The sequence below is a fragment of the Pleurodeles waltl genome, chromosome 7 (assembly GCF_031143425.1).
Source record: "Pleurodeles waltl isolate 20211129_DDA chromosome 7, aPleWal1.hap1.20221129, whole genome shotgun sequence".
Classification (NCBI taxonomy): Eukaryota; Metazoa; Chordata; class Amphibia; order Caudata; family Salamandridae; genus Pleurodeles; species Pleurodeles waltl.
The window spans coordinates 1,546,922,762-1,546,949,857 of NC_090446.1; the positions used below are offsets into that span (position 1 = coordinate 1,546,922,762).

At 51.9% G+C, this 27,096-nt stretch overlaps 1 protein-coding gene across 1 annotated transcript in view; it reads left to right on the top strand.

Annotated features, from left to right (window-relative positions):
- Window positions 1-10,576: 10,576 nt before the first annotated feature.
- BCL3 (BCL3 transcription coactivator) overlaps window positions 10,577-27,096 on the top strand; it is a 243,311-nt gene continuing 226,791 nt past the window's right edge. The window contains exon 1 of the mRNA XM_069201444.1: window positions 10,577-13,259. Within this exon, the coding sequence (XP_069057545.1) occupies window positions 12,317-13,259 (943 nt within the window). The 5' untranslated portion in view covers window positions 10,577-12,316. The remainder of the gene's footprint in view (window positions 13,260-27,096) is intronic.

Here is a 27,096-nt window from a genome sequence, read left to right on the forward strand (position 1 = left end):
TATATGAGGGTGCCTCTGAGGGTGGTCTTGGGGTCGCTGTTGATTGAGAAGTGGAGGTGCTCGGCGTCGGGCAGTGAGTTGTCAGTGTAGGTTGAGATGCGGATGGAGCTCTTGTGGGCGATGGCGATGCCTCCTCCGGTGCGGTTGGTGTGGTCTTTCCTGATGATTTTGTAGCCGTCGGGGATGGCTATGGCGATGTCGGGTGCCGAGGAGTGGTTCATCCAGGTCTCGGTGAGGAAGGCGATGTCCGGGTTTGTAGAGTCGATGAGGTTCCACAGTTCGATGGCGTGCCTGTGGACGGATCTGGTGTTGACCAGGATCCAGTTGAGGTTGTTTCTGGGCGAGTCGTTCCTGTTGGGTGTAGTGTGAGTTCGTAGGCAGGTGAAATGGCAGTTGCGGCAGGTGAAGGGTCCGTGGGTCCGCTTCGGGGTGGCGCGGCAGCAGGCCGGCGTGCGGCCGGGGTTGAGAGCGGTGAGGAATGAGGAAGAACGGCAGGAGGGGGCACACGGCACTCAGGGGGACACGCACGGGATACACAGGAAAAAAGGAGGATTCCGGTCAGTCAGGGTACACGGGTAAAGAGGGGGCACACTCGCACACACTCACAGGATGAGAACGGTGAGGAGGGCAGTCAGGGACTGGTGGCGCTGCGTGAGCAGGGGAGCGACCTACCCGAGGGTCAGTGGTCGCTACCTTTGCCTCGCAGCGGCCGCCATTTAAGGGTAGCCGGGGAGGAGGGGTCAGCTGGGAGGCGGGAGGCGGGCGGGCGGGGGAATCTGGAGGCGGGAAAAAGAAAAAAGCAGCGAAAAAGGCGGCAAAAGAACGGCGGCAAAAAACGGCGAGAAGGCCAGGTAAAACTCTAAAGGGAGGGGCTGAGAATGAGGAAGAACGGCAGGAGGGGGCATACGGCACTCAGGGGGACACGCACGGGATACACAGGAAAAAAGGAGGATTCCGGTCAGTCAGTCAGCACAAGCACTCGGGGTACACGGGTAAAGAGGGGGCACACTCGCACACACTCACAGGATGAGAACGGTGAGGAGGGCAGTCAGGGACTGGTGGCGCTGCGTGAGCAGGGGAGTGACCTACCCGAGGGTCAATTGTGGAGACAAAGGTACAGGTTAGGGAAAGAACACTGGTGCTGGGGCCTGGTTAGCCGGCCTCAGCACACTTTCAAATCATAACTTAGCATCAGCAAAGGCAAAACGTCAGGGGGTAACCATGCCAAGGAGGCATTACCTTACACCAAAGGAATGTTATTTGGTACAAGCTCTTGAAGCAATAGTTTCTTGGGGGGGTTTAATTTAAGATGTTGAGTCATCATGGACTGAAGGTCTTCTAGGCTCTTCACTTGTCACTGCTTTGGTCTCTGACACAAAGGATTGAAATGCAACTGGCTGTTGGCAGACTGTAGGTGAAAGAAATGTCCCATCTTCCCAGGAGAGACCAGCAGGGTCCATGTAGCGGTGGAATCGCCTGGGTGAGCTGGGATGGGCCCTTCACAAACCTCTTGTTGAAGTAGCGGGTGGCTAGATAGAAAGATAGTCTCACTTGTCAGTGATCGGTGAGGCAGGACTCCACCCATCCAGCTACTGATCCCCTCAGATCTTCTATTACTCCCTCATCTGCGTCCTCCTTGTCTCAGTCCTAACATGATAGGGCATCCCTGCTCCCAGAGGACGTTTCCAAAGTCGCCTATTGAAAGGTCCCTGAACGCACAAACCTTCTTCCATTATATCAGCTGTAGATCCCTCGCCCGTTCCCTCTCTTCCTGTATGTGAAATGTGTGACTGGAGGTGCCCGGGGAGAGGGAGCGTTGATAACTGATACTAAGAGACCTATGAATCGGGCCAGTGAAGATTACTGGCAAGTAATGAGTCATTATTTCCAGGATTCAGAAAATGCTGACAGGCCAAGAAGAATGAGCCTTGAGAGCGATGCGAAGGGTATATTCATTCTAATGTAGGAGGCTGGACTGGCTTGTAGTGAGTACCAAGGGGTACTTTCACCTTGCACCAGGCCCAGTTATCCCTTATTAGTGTAGAAGAGGTGTTTCTAGCAGCTTAGGCTGATAGAAGGTAGCTATGGCAAAGCAGCTTAGGCTGAACTAGGAGACATGCAAAGCTCCTACTATACCACTTATATCATATAGCACTATGCCACAAGAAAACACAATACACAGAGTTACTAAAAATAAAGGTACTTTATTTTTATGACAATATGCCAAAAGTATCTCAGTGAGTACCCTCAGTATGCCAAATATACACAAGATATATGTACACAATACCACAAATATGCAGTAATAGCAAAAGGAAGTAATGCAAGCAGTGTAAAGTTACAGTAGATTGCAATAGGAGCACATAGGTATAGGGGCAACACAAACCATATACTCCAAAAGTGGAATGCGAACCACGAATGGACCCCAAACCTATGTGAGCTTGTAGAGGGTCGCTGGGACTGTCGGAAAACAGTGAGGGTTAGAAAAATTGCCCACCCCAGGACCCTGAAAAGTAGGTGTAAAGTGCACCTACAACCCCCAGAGAGCACAGAAGTCGTGATAGGGGGATTCTGCAAGGAAAACCAACACCAGCAATGCAACAACAGTGGATTTCCGGACCTGAGTACCTGTAAAACTAGGGGGCCAAGTCCAAGAGTCGCGACAGTGTCGAGAATGGGCAGGAGCCCTGGAAATGCCAGCTGAGGGTGCAAGGAAGCTGCCACCGGATGGAAGAAGCTTTGGGTTCTGCAAGAACGAAGAGGACTAGGAACTTCCCCTTTGGAGGATGGATGTCCCACGTCGTGAAGAAGCTTGCAGAGGTGTTCCCACGCAGAAAGACCGCAAACAAGCCTTGCTAGCTGCAAGGGTCGCGGTTAGGGTTTTTGGATGCTGCTGTGGCCCAGGAGGGACCAGGATGTCGCCACTTGGATGAGGAGTCAGAGGGGGCGCCCAACAAGTCAGGGAGCCCTCACAGAAGCAGGCAGCACCCGCAGAAGTACCGGAACAGGCACTTAGAAGAGGAGTGAACCGGAGCTCACCCGAAGACACAACAGGGAGTCCCACGACGCCGGAGGACAACTCAGAAGGTTGTGCATTGCAGGTTAGAGTGTCGAGGACCCAGGTTTGGCTGTGCACAAAGGAAATCCTAGAAGAGTACACAGGAGCCGGAGCAGCTGCAAAACATGCGGTACCCAGCAATGCACTCTAGCGTGGGGAGGCAAGGACTTACCTCCACCAAACTTGGACTGAAGAGTCACTGGACTGTGGGAGTCACTTGGACAGAGTTGCTGAGTTCCAGGGACCATGCTCGTTGTGCTGAGAGGGGACCCAGAGGACTGGTGATGCAGTCTTTTGTTGCCTGTGGTTGCAGGGGGAAGATTCCGTCGACCCACGGGAGATTTCTTCAGAGCTCCTGGTGCAGAAAGGAGGCAGACTACCCCCAGAGCATGCACCACCAGTTAACAGTAGAGAAAGCCGGCAGGATGAAGCGATACAAGGTTGCAGTAGTCGTCTTTGCTACTTTGTTGCGGTTTTGCAGGCGTCCTGAGCAGTCAGCGGTCGATCCTTTGGCAGAAGGTAAAGAGGGAGATGCAGAGGAACTCTGGTGAGCTCTTGCATTCGGTATCTGAAGAATTCCCCAAAGCAGAGACCCTAAATAGCCAGAAAAGGAGGTTTGGCTACCTAGGAAGGAGGATAGGCTAGTAAGAAAGGTAAGAGCCTATCAGAAGGAGTCTCTGACGTCACCTGATGGCACTGGCCACTCAGAGCAGTCCAGTGTGCCACAGACACCTCTGTTTCTAAGATGGCAGGGGTCTGGGGCACACTGGGGGAGCTCTGGGCACCTCCCCTGGGAGGTGCAGGTCAGGGGAGTGGTCACTCCCCTTTCCTTTGTCCAGTTTCATGCCAGAGCAGGGCTGAGGGATCCCTAAACCGGTGTAGACTGGCTTATGCAGAGATGGGCACCATCTGTGCCCATCAAAGCATTTCCAGAGGCTGAGGGAGGCTACTCCTCCCCAGCCAGGGTGCCCACACACTACGTAAATTTGCACCCAACCTTCACCAGGTGAAGGTTAGACATATAGGCGACTTATAAGTTACTTAAGTGCAGTGGTAAATGGCTGTGAAATAACGTGGACGTTATTTCACTCAGGCTGCAGTGGCAGGCCTGTGTAAGAATTGTCAGATCTCCCTATGGGTGGCAAAAGAAATGCTGCAGCCCATAGGGATCTCCTGGAACCCCAATACCCTGGGTACCTCAGTACCATATACTAGGGAATTATATGGGTGTACCAATATGCCAATGTGAATTGGTGAAATTGGTCATTAGCCTGTTAGTGACAATTTGGAAAGCAGAGAGAACATAACCACTGAGGTTCTGGATAGCAGAGCCTCAGTGAGACAGTTAGTCATCACACAGGGAACACATACAAGGCACACTTATGAGCACTGGGGCCCTGGCTAACAGGGTCCCAGTGACACATAGACTAAAACAACATATATACAGTGAAATATGGGGGTAACATGCCAGGCAAGATGGCACTTTCCTACAGTGTTCCTTCGCTACTGATCATGGGATGATTCCTGACTGGAGATCTACCAGGAGCTGGATTCTTCGTATGTGGCTGCCCAGCTCCCAGGTTTCTTTTCCCTGGGAAGGGAGGTCTGAGATTGAGTGACATTGTTGTATCTTCGGGGTCCACACCAGCGCGGTTTGAGCAGAGGAATGACCTGAGCAATCTAGACTTCTAAATAACCTACACAACTCATTCTACTGCAACGTCATCAGTTCATTGGTCACAGCTCTATGCATCAACAAACCTAAAGCGTTCCCAACAATTATTTTCACATTATTTGCACATTTTGTGTATTTCAAAAAATGCTGTCCCACCCCAATCCTTTATTCTATTTTAGTAAAATGTTAAATTAAGTTTATTCACTGACCAGAAGTTTGTGACTATTAGATCCAGCAAACTCTTTATGCCCAAAGGTCTGCCACTCCCTTATGACAACTTATCAGAACACTGCCTGAAACCGTCAGCTGCTTCAGGAGCGCCAACCCCACCAAGATGCCCGAATGCCTTCCTCGCTCTCAGTGGTGCATTACTCCCCACCCCGTCCTCTCTTCAGCCTTCTCGTTCAGCACTTCAGAAAGAGAACCGCAAGGAGGCCGAGTGAGACTCTGTAAGATCAAGAGAGACCCAGAGAGAGAAAGCTCACTGAGTTGCATCTTTGGAAGACACCTTAAAGCACCCTAGGGTTACCTGGTTACCCCCAGACGGTAATGGGGGTGAAGAGGAGAGGCGGAGAAGAGAATTCAGTAGAGAAATGTGGAACAGCAGAAGAAGTGAGGAAAGACTGTGGCTGGAGAGGCCTTTCTGGAGAGGCAGGTTTCTGATCAGTGGAGAGTGCTTTCTGGGGAGTGGCCCCTGGGGGCCTGACTGGCAGGAAGGGAGGGAATTGAGAAGTGAATCCGAGCAGGGCCCACCATGAGGAAGTAGGTGGGCGGGGGGTTTATGGGGGTCATGCGAGGCCTGATGGTGCAGTGTCCAAGAGACACCCATGCAGGCCAGAGAGACACTGAGAGACAGCCTGCCCATCCACTGCAGGAGGGACCCTTATCCAGGAAGGAGTGAGTGGGCTTCAGGGAGGACCCAGACCAGCGGGTCAGGAAGTCAGGTCTAACTCCTCACCCACGCTCACAAAGCACTGCACAACACTGGACCTCAACAGACGACTCTCCTTCTACACCCTGACCGGCATCTCCGCCGACCTGCCACAGTCCCGCGCGTCCACAGAGCTACAACCCGCGGTAGATCATTCTCGCACCTCGCCGCCAAGACGTGGAACACTCTTCCCATCCACCTGCACCAGACCAAAGATCTCCATACCTTCAGGAAACTTCTCAAGACCTGGCTGTTCCAGCAGTAGCAGCACACACCCACATCTTCTCCCTTCTCCCTTCCTCAGCGCCTCGAGGCCCTCACGGGTGAGCACTGCGCTTTACAAATTCCTGATTGATTAACCACGCCTAGAACTGTGGTGGGAAGCTAGGAGCACTGATTTCCTGTTGCAAAATCCAGAGCTACCTTTGAAAATGAAAGGAGGTTGGGACTGGGGCTGTCAGGGCTGACCAGTGCCCCCCCCCCCCCCCAGCCTGATCTCAACAGCAGACCTGGCAGCAGCCTGACGTGTAAAGTAATGAGTGCCGCTGACCGGAAGCCCGAACTAAGCACTTCCGCTAACCTGATGTGCACTGAAGTCTAACGTTTCCTTTTTTGGCGCACTTCCTCTGGGGACTCCGTGTGGATATTGTCAAGTGCTGGTGTTTCTGAGGCCATTGTTAGTGGCCCAGTGCTATAACGAAACTGGACCCCCGACTCACTCAGGCCAGGTACTCCGCTGAAGTGGGGACCACCTGGAGCTCGGGCCCCCCTCGTCGCAGGGGCTGCGAGGGCCTTTGTTACGCCCCAGGCCGCCCCAGTGTTCTTTACAAGTAAACATTCGGCACACTGTCCTAACAATGACCCCCGCGTTGCTGCGTGCAGGAGCCCCCAGAAGTGATGCGCCTCAGACTCAAGGTGGCCCCTCTCTTCCCATCTTAGCCCCCCACAGCTCAGCGCCCCGGACCCGGGACCAGCTCCCTCCGACCCCCAGTAGCGGCGGACAAGAGTTGATCCTCGTTCTGTGGGTGCCTGGACCCCTCGAACTCCCCCTGAGCGCCTCCTCAGGACCGGTCCCCCCTAAACAGGCAAACATCTCTTCTACCAACAACCCCTTGGTGAGCTCTGTGCCACTGAATGTGCACACCGGCGTCTGTGCACTGAATGCCCGGGTGTGTGCACACCGGCGTCTGTGCACTGAATGCCAGGGTGTGTGCACACCGGCGTCTGTGCACTGAATCACCCGCGTCTGTGCACTGTATGCCAGGGTGTGTGCACACCGTCGTCTGTGCACTGAATGCCCGGGTGTGTGCACACTGGTGTCTGTGCACTGAATGCCCGGGTGTGTGCACTGAATGTCCGGGTGTGTGCACACCGGCGTCTGTGCACTGAATCACCCGCGTCTGTGCACTGTATGCCAGGGTGTGTGCACACCGGCGTCTGTGCACTGAATGCCCGGGTGTGTGCACACCGGCGTCTGTGCACTGAATGCCCGGGTGTGTGCACTGAATGTCCGGGTGTGTGCACACCGGCGTCTGTGCACTGAATGCCCGGGTGTGTGCACACCGGCGTCTGTGCACTGAATGCCAGGGTGTGTGCACTAAATGCCCGGGTGTGTGCACACCGGCGTCTGTGCACTGAATGCCCGGGTGTGGGCACACCGGCGTCTGTGCACTGAATGCCCAGGTGTGTGCACTGAATGTCCGGGTGTGTGCACACCGGCGTCTGTGCACTGAATCACCCGCGTATGTGCACTGAATGTCCGGGTGTGTGCACACCGGCGTCTGTGCACTGAATGCCCGGGTGTGTGCACACCGGCGTCTGTGCACTGAATGCCCGGGTGTGTGCACTGAATGCCCGGGTGTGTGCACACCAGCGTCTGTGCACTGAATGCCCGGGTGTGTGCACTGAATGTCGGGGTGTGTGCACACCGGCGTCTGTGCACTGAATGCCCGGGTGTGTGCACACCGGCGTCTGTGCACTGAATGCCTGGGTGTGTGCACACCGGCGTCTGTGCACTGAATGCCCGGGTGTGTGCACTGAATGCCCGGGTGTGTGCACACCGGCGTCTGTGCACTGAATGCCCGGGTGTGTGCACACCGGCGTCTGTGCACTGAATGCCCGGGTGTGTGCACTGAATGTCCGGGTGTGTGCACACCGGCGTCTGTGCACTGAATGCCCAGGTGTGTGCACGCCAGCGTCTGTGCACTGAATGCCCGGGTCTGTGCACTGAATGCCCGGGTGTGTGCACACCGGCGTCTATGCACTGAAAGCCCGGGTGTGTGCACGCCGGCGTCTGTGCACTGAATGCCCGGGTGTGTGCACTGAATGCCCGGGTGTGTGCACACTGGCGTCTGAATGCCCGGGTGTGCACACCGGCGTCTGTGCACTGAATCACCCGCGTCTGTGCACTGAATGCCCAGGTGTGTGCACACCGGCGGCTGTGCAATGCCCGGGTCTGTGCACACCGGCGTCTGTGCACTGTAGGCCCGGGTGTGTGCAAACCGGCGTCTGTGCACTGAATGCACGGGTGTGTGCACGCCGGCGTCTGTGCAATGAATGCTTGCGTGTGTGCATACCAGCGTCTGTCAGCGTCTGTGCACTGAATGCCCGGGTGTGTGCACTGAATGCCCGGGTGTGTGCACACCCACGTCTTTCAGGTTTTGTGCACTGAATGCCCGGGTGTGTGCACACCCGCGTCTGTCAGCTGCTATGCCCTGAATGCTGGGTGTGTGCACACCGGTGTATGTCAGCGTCTGTGCACTGAATTGCTCACCCGCAGCTGTGCACTGAATGCCCGGATGTGTGCACACCTGTGTCTGTTAACCTATGTGCTCTGAATTCATGGGTAGTGCAGAACAGCGTCTGTGCACTGAATGCCGTGGTTTTTGCACACCTCTGTCTCTGCACTGAATGCCCAGGAGTGTGAACACCCACGTCTGTGAACTAAAGGCCCGGGTGTGTGCACACCCGCGTCTTTCAGTGTGTGCGCAATGAATGCCCCAGTGTGTGTACACCCGGGTCTGTCAGTGTGGGTGCACTGAATGGCCGAGTGTGCGCACACTCGCGTCTGTTAGCGTCTGTGCACTGAATGCCCGGGTGTGTGCACACCCACGTCTGTGAACTAAATGCCCGGGTGTGTGCACACCCGCGTCTGTCAGTGTGTGTTAACTGAATGCCCTGGTGTGTGCACACCAGCGTCTGTGCACTGAATGCCCGCGTCTGTTAGTGTGTGTGTGCACTGAATGCCCGAGTGTGCGCACACCCAAGTCTGTCATTGTGTGTGCACTGAATGTCCGAGTGCGTGCACACCCGCGTCTGTCAGTGTGTGTGTGCACTGAATGCCCGCGTCTGTAATTGTGTGTGGACTGAATGTCCAAGTGTGCGCACACCCGCGTCTGTCATTGTGTGTGCACTGAATGCTCGTGTTTGTGCACACCGGCGTCTGTCAGTGTGTGTGCATTGAATACCCGAGTGTGTGTGTACACTCGCGTCTGTCAGTGTGTGTGCACTGAATGCCCGGGTGTGTGCACACCGGCGTCTGTGCACTGAATGCCCGAGTGTGTGCACACCCCCGGCTGTCAGTGTGTGTGTACTGAATGCCCGGGTGTGTGCGTGCACTGAAAGCCCGGGTGTGTGCACAGCAAAGTGTGTCAGCGTGTGTGCACTGAATGCCCGGGTGTGTGCACATCTGTGTCTATCAACATATGTGCAGTAAATACAGGGGCATCTGCATGCCGGGCTCTGTTTCCATCGGTGCACTGAATGCCTGTGCATTGTGTGTCTCTGTGTGCACCCAATGTGTGTGTCCGTTCATCTCCGTGTGCCTCTGTTAACATCCAGCTGACACCTGCACACACAGCGTATGCCCGCTGCTCACCAGTGTATTTTTACTTGTTTGTGTTTGTGTGTGTCTCTGTGTGTGCTTGCGTGTGTGTGTGTCTGTGTATTTACTTCTGTTTGTGTTTGCTTGTGTGTTTATGTGTGTGTTTGTGTGTCTTTGTGTTTGCTTCTGTGTGTCTGTGTTTATGTTTGTGTTTGCTTGTGTGTCTGTGTGTTTGCTTCTGTGTGTGTGTTTGTGTGTCTGTGTGTTTGCTTCTGTGTTAGTTTGCTTGTGTGTCTGTGTGTGTGTTTGTGTGTATGCTTGTGTGTCTGTGTGTTTGCTTCTGTGTGTGTGTTTGTTTCTGTGTGTGTGTGTTTGTGTGTGTCTGCTTGTGTGTCTGTGTGTTTGCTTCTGTGTGTGTGTTTGTGTTTACATGTGTGTGTGTGTGTGTGTTTGCTTCTGTGTGTGTGTTTGTGTTTACATGTGTGTCTGTGTGTGTTTGCTTCTGTGTATGTGTTTGCTTGTGTGTGTTGTTTCTGTGTGTGTTTGTGTGTATGCTTGTGTGTCTGTGTGTTTGCTTCTGTGTGTGTTTATTTCTGTGTGTGTGTGTGTCTGCTTGTGTGTCTGTGTGTTTGCTTCTGTGTGTGTGTTTGTGTTTACATGTGTGTCTGTGTGTGTTTGCTTGTGTGTATGTGTGTGTTTGGGTGTGTGTTTGCTTGTGTGTGTTTGTGTACGTGTTTGTGTAGCTGTCGGTGCACCCGGGTCCTGCCCCAGGTGAGGGCTTGACAGGGGACTGACGTCACCCGCAGCTACACTGAGCTCTGACTGATCTTTGCCCCATCCTTCCCAGCCCCCCGCCAGCCTCTCGCCCAACCCAGCGCCTGGAGCCGGAGAGGGGCCCTCGGGGCGCTGGGTGGGCGCCGGCTGCCCCGGCCCTGCCCCGGGAGAGGCGGCCGGGGAACCCCCGGAGGCGGGCGCCTGGAAGCGTCCCTTCCTTCCCATGCGTGACTCGGCTCGACTGAAGGAACTCCCCTTCAGGGAAGAGCCGCTCGCAAAAGCACCTCCTCTTACACCAGAAGGGCAGGGGAAGTACCTCCGACGCAGCTGCGGCTTCCTCGGCGGGGCTCAGTCTGCCGAGAGTCACTGAGGGCACCGGGGCCTGGGAGCGGCCTGCGCGGAGGGCAGAGAGGGGCTGGCACAGAGTGCAGAGAGAGGTCTGGCGCAGAGGGCAGAGAGGGGGCTGGCGCAGAGGGCAGAGAGGGGGCTGGCGCAGAGGGAGCTGGCACAGAGTGCAGAGAGGGTCTTGGCGGAGAGGGGGCTGGCACAGAGGGCAGAGAGGGGCCTGGCGCGGAGGGGGCTGGCACAGAGGGCAGAGAGTGGCCTGGCGCAGAGGGGGCTGGCACAGAGTGCAGAGAGGGGGCTGACACAGAGTGCAGAGAAGGGCCTGGCCCAGAGGGCAGACAGAGGTCTGGCACAGAGGGCAGAGAGGGGTCTGGCGCAGAGGGGGCTGGCACAGAGGGCAGAGAGAGGTCTGGCACAGAGGGCAGAGAGAGGTCTGGCGCACAGAGAGGCCATCTGGTTTACCGAGGGTAAAGGGGTCCTGGCACAAAAGGCACAGAGGGGGTCTGCCACAGAGTGCAGAGAGAGGTCTGGCGCAGAGAGGGGCTGGCACAGAGAGGCCATCTGGTTCACCGAGGGTTAAGGGGTCCTGGCACAAAAGGCATAGACGGGTCTGACGGAGAGGGGGTCCTGGCACAGAGGGCAGAGAGGGTTGTGGGTGCAGCCTGCACAAAGGGCAGAGGTGGGCCTGGCACTGAGGGCACAGGGGCCTGGCACACAGGCCAGAGACTGGTTTGGCGCAGAGGACAGAGGGATCCAGCCGGACCACCAAGGGTAGAGGGGGCCTGGCACAGAGGGCAGAGGAAGTCCTAGCACAGAGGGCTCCTGGCACAAAGGGGGGCCTGGCACAGAGGGCACAGGGGAGCCTGACATAGAGGGACCACTTGGCTCACCCAGGGTAGAGGGTAACCTGGCACAGAGAGCAGAGGGGGACCTTAGAGCAGACGGCTGAGGAGGACCCCTGCATCAGAGGGTGAGGAGGACCCCTGGATCAGAGAGCGGAGAAGGACCCCTGGATCACAGGCTTGGGGGGAACCCCTGACTCAAAGGCATGAGCAGTGCCCCTGGCCTCAGAGAAAGTGGGTCTTCGTGGCGCAGCAAAGCACCGGAGACCCCCAGCGAAGGCTGAAGGGTAGAGCCCAGCTGTGGTCTCGGTGGACTTGAGGGGGCCGCAGGACTGAGGTGTCCCCGACGTGTTTAAGCTTCAGGGGGTGGAGGGCAGAGACAAGAGGGGCCTGACTGAGACCCACAGGTCAGAGGAGACGGCTTGACCTCAGTGGACGGACTGCCCTCCTAAAAGTGTCATTCAGGACCAAGGAGCCCACCTGGCATCAGAACCCTCGCGACTGGGGTGACCCTGAACCTCAGAAAAATAAACACCCGGCGCCTCCAAAGGATATAGGACGTCAGTGACCTCCAGGTGTGAGGACACCCAGGCACCTCCAACCACCAGAACCCTTGACCCTCCGCCCTAGGATCGAACCCCGGCTTCTGACCCTTCTGGTGACCCCCGACACCAAGGACACCCCCGGATTATCACTGTGCCGTATTGGGTGGACATTCCTGCATGGCGGAAGCAGATGTTGGGGTACTGTGACCCCAGACTGTCCCCCCGTGACCACCTCGTGCCCAGCTCTGCCTGAGGATGCCAGCAGGGGAGAGCTGGTGAGTGCTGTGCCCGGCGGTGCCCCCTGCCCAGGGCGCTCTCCTCCCTGAATGATCCTTGACGCCTGCCTGCGGGACGCCCCCGCTGCCTGCAGGGGAAGGTGGTCCCCTGGACCCGCGGCCATGGAACAGGACCCCAGCTCTGAGAATGTCTCCCCACTGGACCTCCGGACCAAGCGGAGCCAGGACACCCCGGGTCCAGCAGGGGACAGTCAGTGCCAGAGAAGCGGGCACCAGCTGGGCACCCCACCAGGAGACGGGACAATCACTGGAAGGTGCCACCTGAGAGCCAGACCGCCCGAAGTCAGGGACACCGCACCCCTGGGCACACCTGCCCACCTTCCGTGGCCTCACGGGCTCCACCCTGCCCTGCTGTACCACGGGCACCCGGAACCCCCCGCCTTTCATCACCAGCCACAGGGGGTCATCCAGCGTGTGGGGGTCCTGGACCCGCACCCCCTTATGGCACCCTCTGTTACCGGGCGAGACGGTGCCCAACCTCCCGTGGGCATCCCAGAGGAGCGACCAGAGATCTGGAGAAGCCAGCAGAGATCGGTGTGCCCCGTGCCACCTGCCACTGGGTCCCCACGCCCAGGGGACCGGCCCGGATTTCAAAGCCCCCAAACCGTCAGCCCACTGGAGGGCCTTTCTGATGGCGCAACCCCCACCCAGGAGCCGGCGGGCACCCTCCGGGCCCTCGGGGGAGGAGAGGAAGAAGCCACCTCCGTGCCAAGGAGCCTGGGAAAGGCGCAGAACTCCCTGCCCTTGCGCAAGCGGCGCTACGCCGTCCAGGCCTGCGAGGGCACCCCCCTGCCCGCCACCAAGGTGCCCAAGGAGCAGGCGGGGGCACTGGGGGTAAAGGAAGAGCCGGGGGCAGCAGAGAGCGCATCACAGCACCCGCAGCAGCCCCTCTCCTTCACCAACGGCTGTGCCCACCCAGACCTGGGCTGTTCATACCTGGACGAGTGCCCACGGCCGGCGGCCTACTACCCAGGTAAGGGGCTCACTGTGGCTATGGCAGGGGGGTCACCTCCTGCACCGACTGGGGCTCGGTCTGGGTACCAAGCGGCCCTGATGTCTGCTTCCTGCAGGAGGTGCCAGGGGGGTCTGTGTGCACCGTGAGAGCGCTGCGCCAGCCTGTTTATGTAATTGTAATTATATAGCGCTTACTACCCCTGACCAGGCTTTGAAGCGCTTTTCGGCGAGTAGAATGCTACCCCAGAACCCAAAAGAATTAATGGTGGATTAGTATAGGGATATATGAGTACAGTGTTAGTATTTGCGTAGGGAGGTACGGGTTAATTTGAGGGCGGGCCACCTGAGTGTTTGTTGGATTGACAGAGTGATGGAGGGACAGAGGAGGGAAGAACCCAGAGTGTGAAGTAGGAGCTCACAGCAGTAAGGTGAGGTTTGGGGTGAGCCCGAGGGAAGGACCTAGGAAGGGTATTTTGGAGATCGTGGTGGTAGACTGGGTTTGGGGTGAATCATAGAGAGAAGAGATTGATAGAGGTGTAGGGTGAGAGGGAGACTGGTGAATCCATCTTCCTGTGGCAGTGGAGGGGGCAGGGGGTGCGCTGAGTGCTTCTGCTAAGGGTGGGTGCTGTAAGTGTGTTGTTAGGTCTAAAGCATGGCACCAACTCTGCCCACCCACCCACCACATCTGCCCCCGGAATGGCCAGAAGCACACCTCACACCCTAAACCATGGTAGTGAAAGCTGATCTCACTACCGCACCAATCACACACACAACAGCCAAACTCACCTCTGCAGGACCCGGCCAATCACACAACAACACTGGACCAAGGGCTGCCTACAGGTGACAACACCTGCCCTCCAACAACACCAACCACAAATAAACCTACTCCAATGAACATAGCAACACACCATGCAAGTAACACACTACTACAGATCATACAACCAACAACACCACCCCGGTACTCTGATGAGTAGCATGACATGTAGCAACACACCAAATGCACCATCATCATGCTACCATGCAAGCAACATGGTACCATGCTAACATGCAAGGCAAGCAACACACCTCCAAGGATCATACAAAGGGCAACACTTGCCCTCCAACACCACCACAAATAAACCTACTCCAATGAACATAGCAACACACCATGCAAGTAACACACTACTACAGATCATACAACCAACAACACCACCCCGGTACTCTGATGAGTAGCATGACATGTAGCAACACACCAAATGCACCATCATCATGCGACCATGCAAGCAACATGGCACCATGCTAACATGCAAGCAACTCACCTCCAAGGATCATACAAAGGGCAACACTTGCCCTCCAACAACACCAACCACAAATAAACCTACTCCAATGAATATAGCAACACACCATGCAAGTAACTGTACTATGCCACCAGAGATGCAAACACACTACTACAGATCATTCAATGGGCAACACCTGCCCTCCAACAACACCACAAATAAAGCTACTCTAATGAGCAGCATGACACATAGCAACACGCCATGAAAGTAACATGGCACTATGCCACCACACAAACAACACACTACTGCAGGTCATACAAAGGGCAACACCTGCCCTCCATCAATATCAACCACAAACAAAGCTACACTGATGAGCAGCGTAGCACATAGCAACACACATTATGCAAGTCCACCACACAAGCAACACACTGCTATAGATCATACACTTGACGTTCAACAACACTACCACAAATAAAGCTGCTCTAAAACCAGTGTGACACGTAGCAACACACCATGCAAGTAAAACAACACCACGCCACTACACAAGCAACACACTACTACAGATCATACAAAGGGCAACACTTGCCCTCCAACAACACCACCACAAACAAAGCTACTCTAATGAGCAGCATGACACGTAGCAACACAACATGCAAGTAACACAGCACCACGCCACCACACAAGCAACACACTACTACAGGTCATACAAAGGTCAACACTTGTTCTTTAACAATATCATCCACAAATAAAGATACTCTGATGAGCAGAGTGACACGTAGCAACACACTATGCAAGTAACAGACCACCACACCACCATGCAAGCAATTCACTACTACAGATCATACACTTGCCCTTGAATAACACCACCACAAATAAAACTACTCTAAAAACCAGTATGATACATAGCAACACATCAATCAAGTTACAGAGTACCATGCCACCATCCAAGCAACACACTACTACAGACCATACACTTTCCCTCCAATAACACCACCACAAATACAGTAAAGCTACTCTAAAAACCAGTGTGACATTTGAAACCACACATCAGATGCACCATCATCATGCTGCCATACAAGCAACAGAGCACCATGAAACCATGCAAATAACTCACCACCAAGAATCATACAAATGGCAGTAATTGCCCTCCAACACCACCACCTCAAATAAGGCTACTCTACCAAACAGGATGGCATTCAAAGCAACACACTATGTGCACCATTACAATGCAAGCAACATTGTACCATACTAACATGCACGCAACACAGCAGGAAGGCTGTTTAGAAGCCAATGCGTGGGTCCACGGCACATACATGATCTTGAAATTCCTGCGAGTCAGTGCATGTCTTCCTGACATCAGAGCCTGGAAAGAGATGAGGCAATTACTGCCCTGTGTTTCCTGCTTTACAGACTACAGCCCAGGCACTGACTCAGGGGTGTCTAGAGTTCATGTGAGTGCTGAAGACATGAAAGGGGAACACACAGACCCCTGTGCATCGGTGTAGTGCAGAGAACAGGAACAAAGCACACCAAAAAGAAGTCTTCTCAAAATGTCACTGTGCCAATCCCAACAGAACACACCAGACACCCAAAAACCACACACTCACGCAAGCAACACAGCCCCAGATGACAACACAGTCTCTCCAACCTCAACAACCACAAACAAAAATACGGATGCTTGTGTGGCAATCACAATGAAATCTACTGCACACTCCAGGACCTCAATGACACCCAGCCAGCACTGACGCAAGGCATTGTCTGACAGCCCAGACACAAAAAGAGCACAAGTCTGAGGCCACACAGTAAACCCTCCGCAAACACACAGCACTACGCATCATAGAACAGCAAGCAAGTAAACACACAGCACTACGCATCATAGAACAGCAAGCAAGTAAACACACAGCACTACGCATCATAGAACAGCAAGTAAGTAAATATACAATATCACACATCATAGAACAGCATGCAAGCAAACAGCATTACACGTCGTAGAACAGCAAGTAAGCAAACACACAGCATTACACATCATAGAACAGCAATTAAGTAAACACACAGCATTACACATCATGGAACAGTAAGCAAGCAAACACATGGCATTACACGTCATAGAGCAGCAAGCAAGCAGACGGCATTACACATCACAAAACAGCAAGTAAGCAAACATACAGAATTACACATCATAGAACAGCAAGCGAGTAAACACACAGCATTGCACATCATAGAACAGCAAGTAAGCAAACAGCATTACACCATTACACGTCATAAAACAGCAAGTAAGCAAACACACAGCATTACACATCATCGAACAGCAAGCAAGCCAACACATGGCATTACACATCATAAAACAGCAATCAAGCAAACAGCATTACATGTCATAAAACAGCAAGTAAGCAAACATACAGCATTGCAAATCATAGAACAGCAAGTAAGCAAACACAGCATTACACATTGTAAAACAGCAAGCAAACACATGGCATTATACATCACAGAGCAGCAAGCAAGCAAACAGCATTGCATGTTGTAGTATAGCGAGTAAGCAAACATACAGCATTACACATCATAGAACAGCAAGTAAGTAAACAGCATTACACAACATGGGACAGCAGGCATGCAAACACACAGCATTACACATCATAGAACAGCAAGCAAGTAAACACCCAGCATTACACACAATATAACAGCAAGCAGACAAACACACAGCATTACATAGCATAGAACAGCAAGTTTGTAAACACACATCATTACACATCATAGAACCGAAAACATGTAAACACACAGCATTATAGATCATATAACAGCAAACAAGTAAACACACAGCATCACACATAATAGAACAGCAAGCAAGTAAACACACAGCATTACACATAATAGAACAGCAAGCAAAAACACAGCATTACACATCATAAAACAGAAAGCAAACAAACACATGGCATTACACATCATAGAACAGCAAGCAAGCAAACATCATTACACATCATATATCAGCAACCAAACACACAGCACTGCACAACACAGAACAGCAAGCACACAACATTACACAACATAGTATAGCAAGCACACAAACACACAGCAATGCACATCATAGAACAACAAGCAAGCAACCACACAGCATTACACATCATAGAACAGCAAGCAAGCAAACACACAGCATTACACAACATAGAACAGCAAGTAAGCAAACACAGAATTAAACATTGTAGAACAGCAAGAACGTAAACACACAGCTTTACATATCTTAGAACAGAAGCATGTAAACACACAGCATTACACACCATAGAACAACAAGCACAAACCATTGCCCATCACAGAACAGCAAGAAAGTAAACACACAGCATTGCAGATCATACAAAAGTAAACATACAACATTACATATCATAGAACAGCAAGCAGAGAGACACAGCATTACACATAATAGAACAGCAAGCAAGCAAACACAGAGCATTACACATCACAGAGCAGCAAGGAGACAAATACACTGCATTACACATAATAGAACAGCAAGCAAACAAGCACAGCATTAAACATTGTAGAACAGCAATCACATAAACACACAGCATTACACATCATAGAACAGAAGCATGTAAACACAAAGCATTACACATCATAGAACAGCAAGCACACACCATTGCCCATCACAGAACAGCAAGCAAGTAAACACACACAGCTTTGCATATCATAGAACAGTAGTAAACACACAGCATTACATATCATTGAACAGCAAGCAAACAAACACAGAGCATTACACATGATAGAACAGCAAGTAAGCAAACACATGGCATTACACATCATGGAACAGCAAGCACAAACTTAGCATTACACAAAATAGAACAGCAAGTGAGCAAACAAAAAGCACTACACATCGTTGTACAGAAAGCAAACACACAGCATTAAAATTAATGGAACAGCAAGCAAGCAAATACACAGCATTACACATAGAACAGCAAGCAAGCAAACACATTATTACACATCATAGAACAGCAAACAAGTAAACACAGCTTTACACATCATAGAACAGCAAGCATACACACAGCATTGGATATCATCGAACAGCAAGTAAGCAAACACACAGCATTACACATCATAGAACAGCAAGCAAGTAAACACAGCATTACACATCATAGAACGGCAAGCAAACAAACACACAGCATTGCCCATCATGGAATAACAAGTACATAGCATTGCACATCATAGAATAGCAAGTAAGCAAACACAGAATTACACATTGTAGAACAGCAACCAAAAACACAACATTGCACATCATAGAACAGCAAGCAAGCAAACAGCATTACACATCACAGAACAGCAACTGAGCAAACACAGCATTACGCATCAAAGAACAGCAAGTAAGTAGACACACAGCATTAGACGTCATAGAGCAGCAAGTAAGTGTAAACACAGCATTGCATATCATAGAACAGCAAGCAAACACACAGCATTACACATCACAGAACAGCAAGCGAGCAAACAGAGCATTACTCATCATAGAACAGCAAGTAAGTAAACACACAGCATTACACGTCATAGAACAGCAAGTAAGTGTAAACACAGCAATGCACATCATAGAACAGCAAGTAAGTAAACAAACAGCATTGCACATCATAGAACAGCAAGCAAACACACAGCATTACACATCACAGAACAGAAAGCGAGCAAACACAGCATTACGCATCATAGAACAGTAAGTAAGTAAACACACAGCATTACACGTCATAGAACAGCAAGTAAGTGTAAACACACAGCATTACACGTCATAGAACAGCAAGTAAGTAAACACACAGCATTGCACATCATACAACAGCAAGTAAACACACAGCATTACACATCATAGAACAGCAAGTAAGTAAACACACACCATTACACATCATAAAACAGCAAGCAAACACACAGCATTACACATCATAGAATAGCAAGCAATTAAACACACAGCATTATACGTCATAGAAAAGCAAGCACACACACACCATTACACGTCGTAGAACAGCAAGCAAACACACAACATTACACATAATAAAACAGCAAGCAAACAAACACATGGAATTACACATCATAGAACAGCAACCAAGCAAGCAGTGTTACACGTCGTAGAACAGCAAGTAAGTAAACCCACAGCATTACACATCAGAGAACAGCAAGCTCACAAGCACACAGCATTACACATCATAGTACAGCAAGCAAGTAAACACAGCATTTTACATCATAGAACATCAAGCAAGCAAACACAACATTACACATCATAGAACAGCAAGTAAGTAAACACACAGCATTACACATCATAGAACAGCAAGCAAGCAAACATAGCATTGCACATCATAGAACAGCAAGTAAGTAAACACAGCATTGCACATCATTGAACAGCAAGTAAGTAAACACACAACATTACACATCATAGAACAGCAGGCAAGCAAACATAGCATTGCACATCATAGAACAGCAAGTAAGTAAACACAACATTACACATCACAGAACAGCAAGCAAGTAAACACACAGCATTACACATCATAGAACAGCAAGCAAGTAAACACACAGCATTACACATCATAGAACAGCAAGCAAGCAAACATAGCATTGTACATCATAGAACAGCAAGTAAGTAAACACAGCATTGCACATCATTGAACAGCAAGTAAGTAAACACACAACATTACACATCATACAACAGCAAGCAAGCAAACATAGCATTGCACATCATAGTACAGCAAGCAAGTAAACACAGCATTATACATCATAGAACATCAAGCAAGCAAACACAACATTACACATCATAGAACAGCAAGCAAGTAAACACACAGCATTACACATCATAGAACAGCAAGCAAGCAAACATAGCATTGCACATCATAGAACAGCAAGTAAGTAAACACAGCATTGCACATCATTGAACAGCAAGTAAGTAAACACACAACATTACACATCATAGAACAGCAAGCAAGCAAACATAGCATTGCACATCATAGAACAGCAATTAAGTAAACACAACATTACACATCATAGAACAGCAAGCAAGTAAACACACAGCCTTACACATCATAGAACAGCAAGCAAGCAAACAAAGCATTGTACATCATAGAACAGCAAGTAAGTAAACACAGCATTGCACATCATTGAACAGCAAGTAAAGCAAGTAAGTAAACACATAACATTACACATCATAGAACAGCAAGCAAGCAAACAGCATTGCACATCATAGAACAGCAAGTAAGTAAACACAACATTACACATCATAGAACAGCAAGCAAGTAAACACACAGCATTACACATCATAGAACAGCAAGCAAGCAAACATAGCATTGTACATCATAGAACAGCAAGTAAGTAAACACAGCATTGCACATCATAGAACAGCAAGTAAGTAAACACACAACATTACACATCATAGAACAGCAAGCAAGCAAACATAGCATTGCACATCATAGAACAGCAAGTAAGTAAACACACAACATTACACATCATAGAACAGCAAGCAAGCAAACATAGCATTGCACATCATAGAACAGCAAGTAAGTAAACACAACATTACACATCATAAAACAGCAAGCAAGTAAACACACAGCATTACACATCATAGAACAGCAAGCAAGCAAACATAGCATTGTACATCAGAGAACAACAAGTAAGTAAACACAGCATTGCACATCATAGAACAGCAAGCAAGTAAACACACAGCATTACACATCATAGAACAGCAAGCAAGCAAACATAGCATTGTACATCATAGAACAGCAAGTAAGTAAACACAGCATTGCACATCATAGAACAGCAAGTAAGTAAACACACAGCATTACACATCATAGAACAGCAAGTAAGTAAACACAGCATTGCACATCATAGAACAGCAAGCAAGCAAACACAGCATTGCACATCATAGAACAGCAAGTAAGTAAACACACAGCATTACACATCATAGAACAGCAAGCAAGCAAACATAGCATTGTACATCATAGAACAGCAAGTAAGTAAACGCAGCATTGCACATCATAGAACAGCAAGTAAGTAAACATACAATATTACACATCACAGAATAGCAAGCAAGTAAACGCACAGCTTTACACATCACAGAACAGCAAGCACACAGGCACACAACATTGCACATCATAGAACCACCTGAATTCTACCCTCCAATGCCCAGCTGCCCACCAGGCACCGTGCACAGCCAGAACTAAGCTGCCACCTCCCAGCACACGCCACCACCACCGAGGGGTGCGCCATTAGACCCAACAAGCACAGAGGTTCCACCCAGAAGTAAAACACTCATTACTGGCCCTATAGCTCACTCCGACCCAGTCCGAGAATGAACAGAACCGCACACGGTCTGTCACCTAGAGCGCCACGAAGCCAGTGAAGCAGCCGGGCGCTAGGCAAACACCATTAGAGTAAGATGTCAACATTTCTACAGCTTTTTCTTTCAAACCTCGCTGCTGTTTGCCTTTTTCTCGTTCTGGTTTTGCGCGGGCCTGAGCGTGTTGACTGCCGGACCATGCCGGAAATGAGTCGCCCACTTCCAAAGACAGCGGCTTCTGGCCGCAGTCAGGTTAGTTTTCAGTGCTGGAGGCCTCCGTGATTTCTATTGTTAAAACGTTTTTGAAAATAATAGCAAACGAGGAAGGAGTAAGCAATGATTGTAGGAGTGTGAGCGTGAGGTCAGTGCAGTGGCAGTGAGGGCCAGTGGAGGAAGTGCTGTGGCAGTGAGGGCCAGGTGAAGTAGGACGTGGTCGTGAGGGCCAGTGGCTGCAGGGCTGTGGCAGTGAGGGGCATTGGAGGCAGGGCTGTGGTATTGAGCGCCAGTGGCTGCAGGGCTGTGGCAGTGAGGGGCAGTGGAGGCAATGTTGTGGCAGTGAAGGCCAGTGGAGGCAGCGCTGTGGTCGTGAAGGCCAGTGGAGGCAGGTCTGTGACTGTGAAGGTCAGTGGAGGCAGTGCTGTGGCAGTGAAGGCCAGGTGAAGTAGGACGTGGTCGTGAGGGCCAGTGGCTGCAGGGCTGTGGCAGTGAGGGGCAGTGGAGGCAGGGCTGTGGTATTGAGCGCCAGTGGCTGCAGGGCTGTGGCAGTGAGGGGCAGTGGAGGCAGGGCTGTGGTATTGAGCGCCAGTGGCTGCAGGGCTGTGGCAGTGATGGTCAGTGGAGGCAGGGCTGTGGTATTGAGCGCCAGTGGAGGCAGGGCTGTGGCAGTGAGTGGCAGTGGAGGCAGTGTTGTGGCAGTGAAGGCCAGTGGAGGCAGGTCTGTGGCAGTGAGGGGCAGTGGAGTTAGTGTTGTGGCAGTGAAGGCCAGTGGAGGCAGGGCTGTGGTCGTGAAGGCCAGTGGAGGCAGGTCTGTGGCTGTGAAGGTCAGTGGAGGCAGTGCTGTGGCAGTGAAGGCCAGGTGAAGTAGGACGTGGTCGTGAGGGCCAGTGGCTGCAGGGCTGTGGCAGTGAGGGGCAGTGGAGGCAGTGTTGTGGCAGTGAAGGCCAGTGGAGGTAGGTCTGTGGCAGTGAGGGGCAGTGGAGGCAGGGCTGTGGTCGTGAAGGTCAGTGGAGGAAGGGCAGTGGTCGAGAAGGTCAGTGGAGGAAGGGCAGTGGTCGAGAAGGCTAGTGGAGACAGGGCAGTGGTCGTGAGGGCCAGTGGAGGCAGGGACGTGACTGTGAAGGTCAGTGGAAGCAGGGCTGTGACTGTGAAGGTCAGTGGAGGCGGGGTTGTGATTGTGAAGGTCAGTGGAGGCAGAGCTGTGGTTTTGGAGGTCAGTGGAGGCAGGGCTGTGACTGTGAAGGTCTGTGAAGGTAGGGCTATGATCGTGAGGGCCAGTGGAGTCAAGGCTGTTGTTGTGAAGGTCAGTGGAGGCAGGGCTGTGGTCGTGAAGGCCAGTGGAAGCAGTTCTGTGGCTGTGAAGGTCAATGGAGGCATGGCCATGATCGTGAAGGTCAGTAAACTGTAAACTTTCCACTTGTATAGCGCACTACTCACCCGTTAGGGTCTCAAGGCGCTGTACGCATACCGCTGTGGAACCCCTCCTGGCTTTTCCCTGTGAGACGCCCACTCCTGGACAGCCCCAGGGTGAAGCCAGGCATCCAAGCGCTGTGAGGGGCGTTGTGGAGATTAAGCAAGCTATTGCCCAGAGTTACAGAGTGGGAACCATTAATTAGATGAGGCACAGAGGAGAGAATTATCTGGTCCAAAGGAATTGAGCCCAAGACCCACCCAGGGGAGAATTGAACCCTGGCCCTGGGCCAGATCTCTGCATCTGGGTCTGCCGCTCTAACCATGGCTATGATCGTGAAGGCCAGTGGAGTCGGAGCTGGGGTTTTGAAGGTCAGTGGAGGCAGGGCTATGATCGTGAAGGCCAGTGGAGTCGGAGCTGGGGTTTTGAAGGTCAGTGGAGGAGGGCTGTAGTCATGAAGGCCTGGGAATGCAAGACACTGACCGTAAATGCCTGGGGCGGCAGGAGTATGGCTGTGAATGTCAGTGGATGCAGGAGACTGACTGTGAAAGGAAGTGCCTGCAGGGGGGGTTGCATGAGTGTGGCAGTGAAACTCAGTGTTTCCAGTTCTCCCAGTGGCTGACACCTACCAGCGTCCCTTATCCAGATGGCTCCAGTGACCAGGAATATTTCCTGTCCTGATCAGATAGTTCAAGAGGCCCATGGTACCCCCTTCCGTGGTCCAGACACTTCCAGTGCCATCTCCCCAGGTTTCGATGTCTCCGGTGGGCCAAGGTTGACACCTGGCTTGGTTCAGATCATTGTGGAAGCTCCAGGTGACAGCCAGCCTTGGTTCAAGAGGGGCAGGTCTTCCCCTTCAACTTTAAACAGATGGTTTCAGTGGCTCAGGGCTGTCACCTCCTCTGGTTCAGATATATCCAGTGGACCAGGCTGGCCGCCCCTCTGGTTCAATGGTTCTAGTGATGCAGGACTATCACATCCTCTTGTTCAGATGCTTCTAGTGACCCATGAATGCCACTTCCTCTGGTCCAGATGGGTCTAGTGGTCCAGACCGGTTACCTGCTGTGGTTCAGATGGTTTCAGTGGCCCAGGCTGGCCACCTGTTGTTGTTCAGATGGTTTTAGTGACCCAGGGCGGCCACCTCCTCTGGCTCAGATGGGTCTGGTGACTTCGAGTGACTACATCCTCTGGCTCAGACGGGTCTGATGACTTTGAGAGACTACATCCTCTGGTTCAGATGGTTCTAGTGACCCAGGGCAGCCACCTCCTCTGGCTCAGATGGGTGTAGTGACTTTGAGAGACTACATTCTCTGGTTCAGATGGTTTTAGTGACCCAGGGAGGCCACCTCCTCTAGCTCCTCTAGCTCAGATGGGTGTAGTGACTTCGAGTGACTACATTCTCTGGTTCAGACAGTTCTAGTGACCCAGGGCGGCCACCTACTCTGGCTCAGATGGGTGTGGTGACTTCGAGTGAGTACATCCTCTGGTTCAGATGGTTCTAGTGACCCAGACTGGCCACCTACTTTGGCTCAGATGGGTCTGATGACTTTGAGAGACTACATCCTCTGGTTCAGACGGTTCTAGTGACCCAGGGCGGCCACCTCCTCTGGCTCAGATGGGTCTGGTGACTTCGAGTGAGTACATCCTCTGGTTCAGATGGTTCTAGTGACCCAGGGCAGCCACCTCCTCTGGCTCAGATGGGTCTGTTGACTTCGAGTGACCACATCCTCTGGTTCAGACGGTTCTAGAGACCCAGGGCGGCCACCTCCTCTGGCTCAGATGGGTCTGGTGACTTCGAGTGAGTACATCCTCTGGTTCAGACGGTTCTAGAGACCCAGGGCGGCCCCCTCCTTTGGCTCAGATGGGTCTGGTGACTTCGAGTGACCACATCCTCTGGTTCAGATGGTTCTAGTGACCCAGGGCAGCCACCTCCTCTGGCTCAGATGGGTGTAGTGACTTCGAGTGACCACATCCTCTGGTTGAGATGGTTCTAGAGACCCAGAGTGGCCCCCTCCTTTGGCTCAGATGGGTCTGGTGACTTCGAGTGACCACATCCTCTGGTTCAGATGGTTCTAGTGACGCAGGGCAGCCACCTCCTTTGGCTCAGATGGGTCTGGTGACTTCGAGTGACCACATCCTCTGGTTGAGATGGTTCTAGTGACCCAGGGCGGCCACCTCCTCTAGTTGAGATAGTTCTGGTGAGGCAGGGCTACCTCCTCTGGTTCAGATGGTGCTAGTGGTCTAAGGCTGCTTTCCGTCCTGGTTCGGGCATGGACGTTATGTAGGGGTCACCAGGAGTCGCAGCTGCGACCCCGAGTCTGCCTTCTGCGACCCCGAGTCTGCCTTCTGCGACCCCCAGACTCAGAGATTGCAGAATCGGTGCCAGGACACAGGCGCGGTACTGTTGGGGCTCTGTTCTTTGTTTTCTTCCATTTTGTTATGACACTAATATTAAATAATGTTTAATTATTCACTATTCGTATAATTTAAAATGGAGGGCAGGTTTATGTTGTGTGTTGCTCGGAGGTGTGTTTCCGTGAATGTGTGTGCTGTGTGTATGTGAGTGAAACTGAAGGTGAGAGGGCGTGTGATATCACTTCCGCTGCCCCTGGCATTTGGGGGACTTGGCGTTCATGGGCCCGGGGTGCTGTGTCTGTGGTTGGAGCTGTGCTGCCCGTGCGGACCAGGGGACCCCTCATTTCAGAAGAGGGGGGGGGGGCATTTCACTCAAAATGTCACTCTTTGCTCTGATTTGCACCACAGGTACTTTTACATAGAAACTAACTGCTTCACGACATTTTATTTGAAATCAGAGTTTCTACTGATCTCCGATCCCCTCTTTCTTTCACAGTTTTTTTTAACGTTGTCTAGAATGTTTTTAGAACACCATAACCTCAGCTTCGACCCAGCCCAGGGGCTAAGCCACATAGCGCCAACCACCACCTCGAGGCTAGTGCCAACCCCGACGTTACCCTCACCGAAACAATATCCCACCCTTGACTCTAACGTCTTCCTACCTAACCCTGGTCACGTGCATCACTGTGGGATCCAAAGTTCACTTAAATGCGTTTCTCCCATTGTGTTTCTCCTATGAAATGTTTCCACTATATTTTGTCACTTGAAACAGACGCGAGGCTGGAGTTTCCAGAGCTCCGGGTCTGTTGTCTCTCCTGGTGCAGATGCCTCCAGTGTTCGAGGCGATCAGGTGCTGGTTCTGATGTCTGGAGTCGTCTCGGCTTGGTAGCTGCCCTGGTTCCGGGGACTCTAACAAGTCATTTACTGGTTCTGATGTTTAGAGTAGCCTATGCTTGTTATGTTACCTAGTGTGGATGGCTGCAGTGGTCCAGGCTGCCCTTGACCCTGGCCTGGATGGTTTAAGTGTTAGAGGGTTGTCAAGTGCAGGTTCTGATGTTTGGAGTAGCCTATGCTTGTTATCCACCCTCTTTTAGATGTGGCAAGTACTTTAATCCTCTTACATAGTGGTTCTCATATTTGACGTCGTCTACACTTGGTATCTGCCCTGGTTCACGTGGCCCTAGTGTTCTAGGACTGTCAAGTGCTGGTTATGATGTTTGGAGTTCTCTGGACTTGGAACCTGCATGGATTCGTATGGTCCTCATATTCTATGGTCGTCATGTATTGCTTTCAATGTTTGAAGTAGTCTATACTAGATATCTGCCCTGGTTCACGTGGCCCT